Raw genomic sequence first — 2258 nt, 5'->3', positions numbered from 1 at the left:
AATCTTCCCATCCGAATTTTCTTCTCCACATAAAACAAAACATGTAGATATCTGAGTTGTTTGAATTGTGGTATTTTTTTTAAACCATTTAACCAAGTAATTTGAGAGATATGGTCAAAATGCTAGAGCATGGTAAAACTGCCACTTCTTTGATAACTTTATTTGTTGCTTAATTTGATCTCACTTGTGAGAAGATTTTTATCTCATGCTTGCCACCAATATTGTAGATATTAACATCAACTTTCTACAGGTCCAAGAATCATCTTAATCTCATTTGCAACGCCAATGTTATTCTTGTTTTATCGAATCTGTAAAAAATAGTAAAAACTTATAATTACACAACAACTTATATTTTATACAATTTATTATAAAACATATAATATTTAAATATTTAATAAAACAAAAACTATATATTTATATTATAAAACATTTAATTAATATACAATTTTTTATCTTTATCAGTAATCTAAAATCATATAAGTGCGAAAAAACTAGCAAATGTCCCCGATATATGTGCACCATCAATCCAATTAGTTCAACCATCAAGTCCTCTCATATCATCATAACCATCAAGCACTTTTCCGTTATGTGTCTTGGCCTATAGTTGGCGGGGACATCAGCGATACTCTCATCCGTCAATTGAGCCTTGGCCTTACATATCATCATATATTTTCAATGTAAATTCGATCGTCGGGATCCTCTGGGGCTTTATCTCATAAACGGGCTCCCTCTGGGGCCTCATCACTCGCAAATCCCATTTCCTTACTGAAACGTCCACTACTCGTTTTTCTATAAAATTTACTAGAAATTTTGTTTTCCCTTTTTTACTTCGGCCGAATATATATTTATATATATAGACATGTATTTTTAAATTATCTTTGCACCATTTTTAAAAATAAAACAACCAACTATATTTGAAAATTCAAAGGAAAGAATTCAAAACATGAAATCGTCAATCGTTTACAAAACCTAAACTTATCAATATTTCAAAATAAAATAACTCTAGCACCCTCTCAAAAACCTCACAAAAGTAACATAAAATTCATAAAATCTTTAACGTAAACTTAAATCATAAAATTGATTTAAATGCGGAAAACTAACACTGGTCCTCGGGTTATGTACACCTTCAGTCCAGCAAGATCAACCATCATATCCCTGAACAACGTCAATATCATGCTCACCTGAATCGATCACACCTAGTGAGTCTAATGACTCAGTAAACCATAATATGGTAACAAATAATACATATACATCCACATGCAACAGTGAAAATATTTTTACTTAAAATAGCTTTTCGTAAACGTAAACATTTCATCACAAACACGTCTCGTATTAATCATATACTTTTTCATATCATCATACACATATTCATATTCCATTTTTCATTGAATTCCAATCCTTAATTGTGACTTTTGTATCAGCCGAAGGTCGATGCATTCATCTACGTATTAATCATGGTACCGGGCGATGGGGATATCAGCGACACTCCCACCCGTCAACTGAGCTTTGGCCTTACATATCATCGAATCATCGTACTAGTCACAATCAATTCACAAACAGTACCAGTGCGCCCCATGGAGAAAAGATCACGCGGATTAAACCCTTTTCCAACAAGTCCTGAATTTGATCTTTCAACTCCTTCCTCTCTGCAGGTACTAGGCGATAGGGTGCCTTAGAAATTGGCAATGTACCCGGCATCAGCTCAATAGAAAAATCCACCTCTTTATCTGGTGGAATGCTAGAAACGTCCTCAAGAAAGACGTTAGGAAAATCTCTAACAATCTCGACATCCTCTAGTCTCTGACCGACTTGCTCAGATAATGACAAAATACTCGCCAGAAATGCTTGGCAGCCTCTCTTCATAAGTTTCCTCGCACAGATACAAGAAATGATGTGCAGCATCTTTTTGTTCATTGTTGCCTTAAAAACAAAAGATTTCCCGCTGGGCGGTCGAACAGACACTGACCTCTGCCAAAAATTGATGGAAGCGCCATTTGACGAAAACCAGTCCATGCCTAGAATGATGTCAAACTCAAGCATTGGTAGCACAATCAAATCTTCCTGAACAACATTCTTCTGCAAACAAAGCTACAAATTCTTCACTATTCTCGAATTAAACATCTGATCTTCGGAAGGAATCGAAACTTTGAAGCCCAAATCCATGGCCTCTGGTACAATTCCCAGTCGCTTGACAAAAGTCTCGGATATAAATGAATGTGTAGCTCCTGAATCTAGCAGTGCATAGGTGGCTACACCTG

At 35.4% G+C, this 2258-nt stretch overlaps 1 protein-coding gene across 1 annotated transcript; it reads right to left on the bottom strand.

Moving 5' to 3' along the window:
• Positions 1-1545: 1545 nt before the first annotated feature.
• LOC142530456 (uncharacterized) lies at positions 1546-2013 on the bottom strand. Its single transcript, XM_075636291.1, has one exon. It carries the CDS (start codon positions 2011-2013, stop codon positions 1546-1548), a length of 468 nt encoding a protein of 155 aa, XP_075492406.1.
• Between the last annotated feature and the right edge of the window lie 245 nt (positions 2014-2258).

The sequence above is a fragment of the Primulina tabacum genome, chromosome 17 (assembly GCF_025594145.1).
Source record: "Primulina tabacum isolate GXHZ01 chromosome 17, ASM2559414v2, whole genome shotgun sequence".
In the NCBI taxonomy this organism is placed as follows: domain Eukaryota; kingdom Viridiplantae; phylum Streptophyta; class Magnoliopsida; order Lamiales; family Gesneriaceae; genus Primulina; species Primulina tabacum.
This window is presented reverse-complemented; position numbering and strand designations above follow the sequence as displayed.

What these genes read in the sequence shown, in the direction of transcription:
- LOC142530456 (XM_075636291.1), bottom strand. Translation starts at nt 2,013, where the DNA reads ATGGACTGGTTTTCGTCAAATGGCGCTTCCATCAATTTTTGGCAGAGG.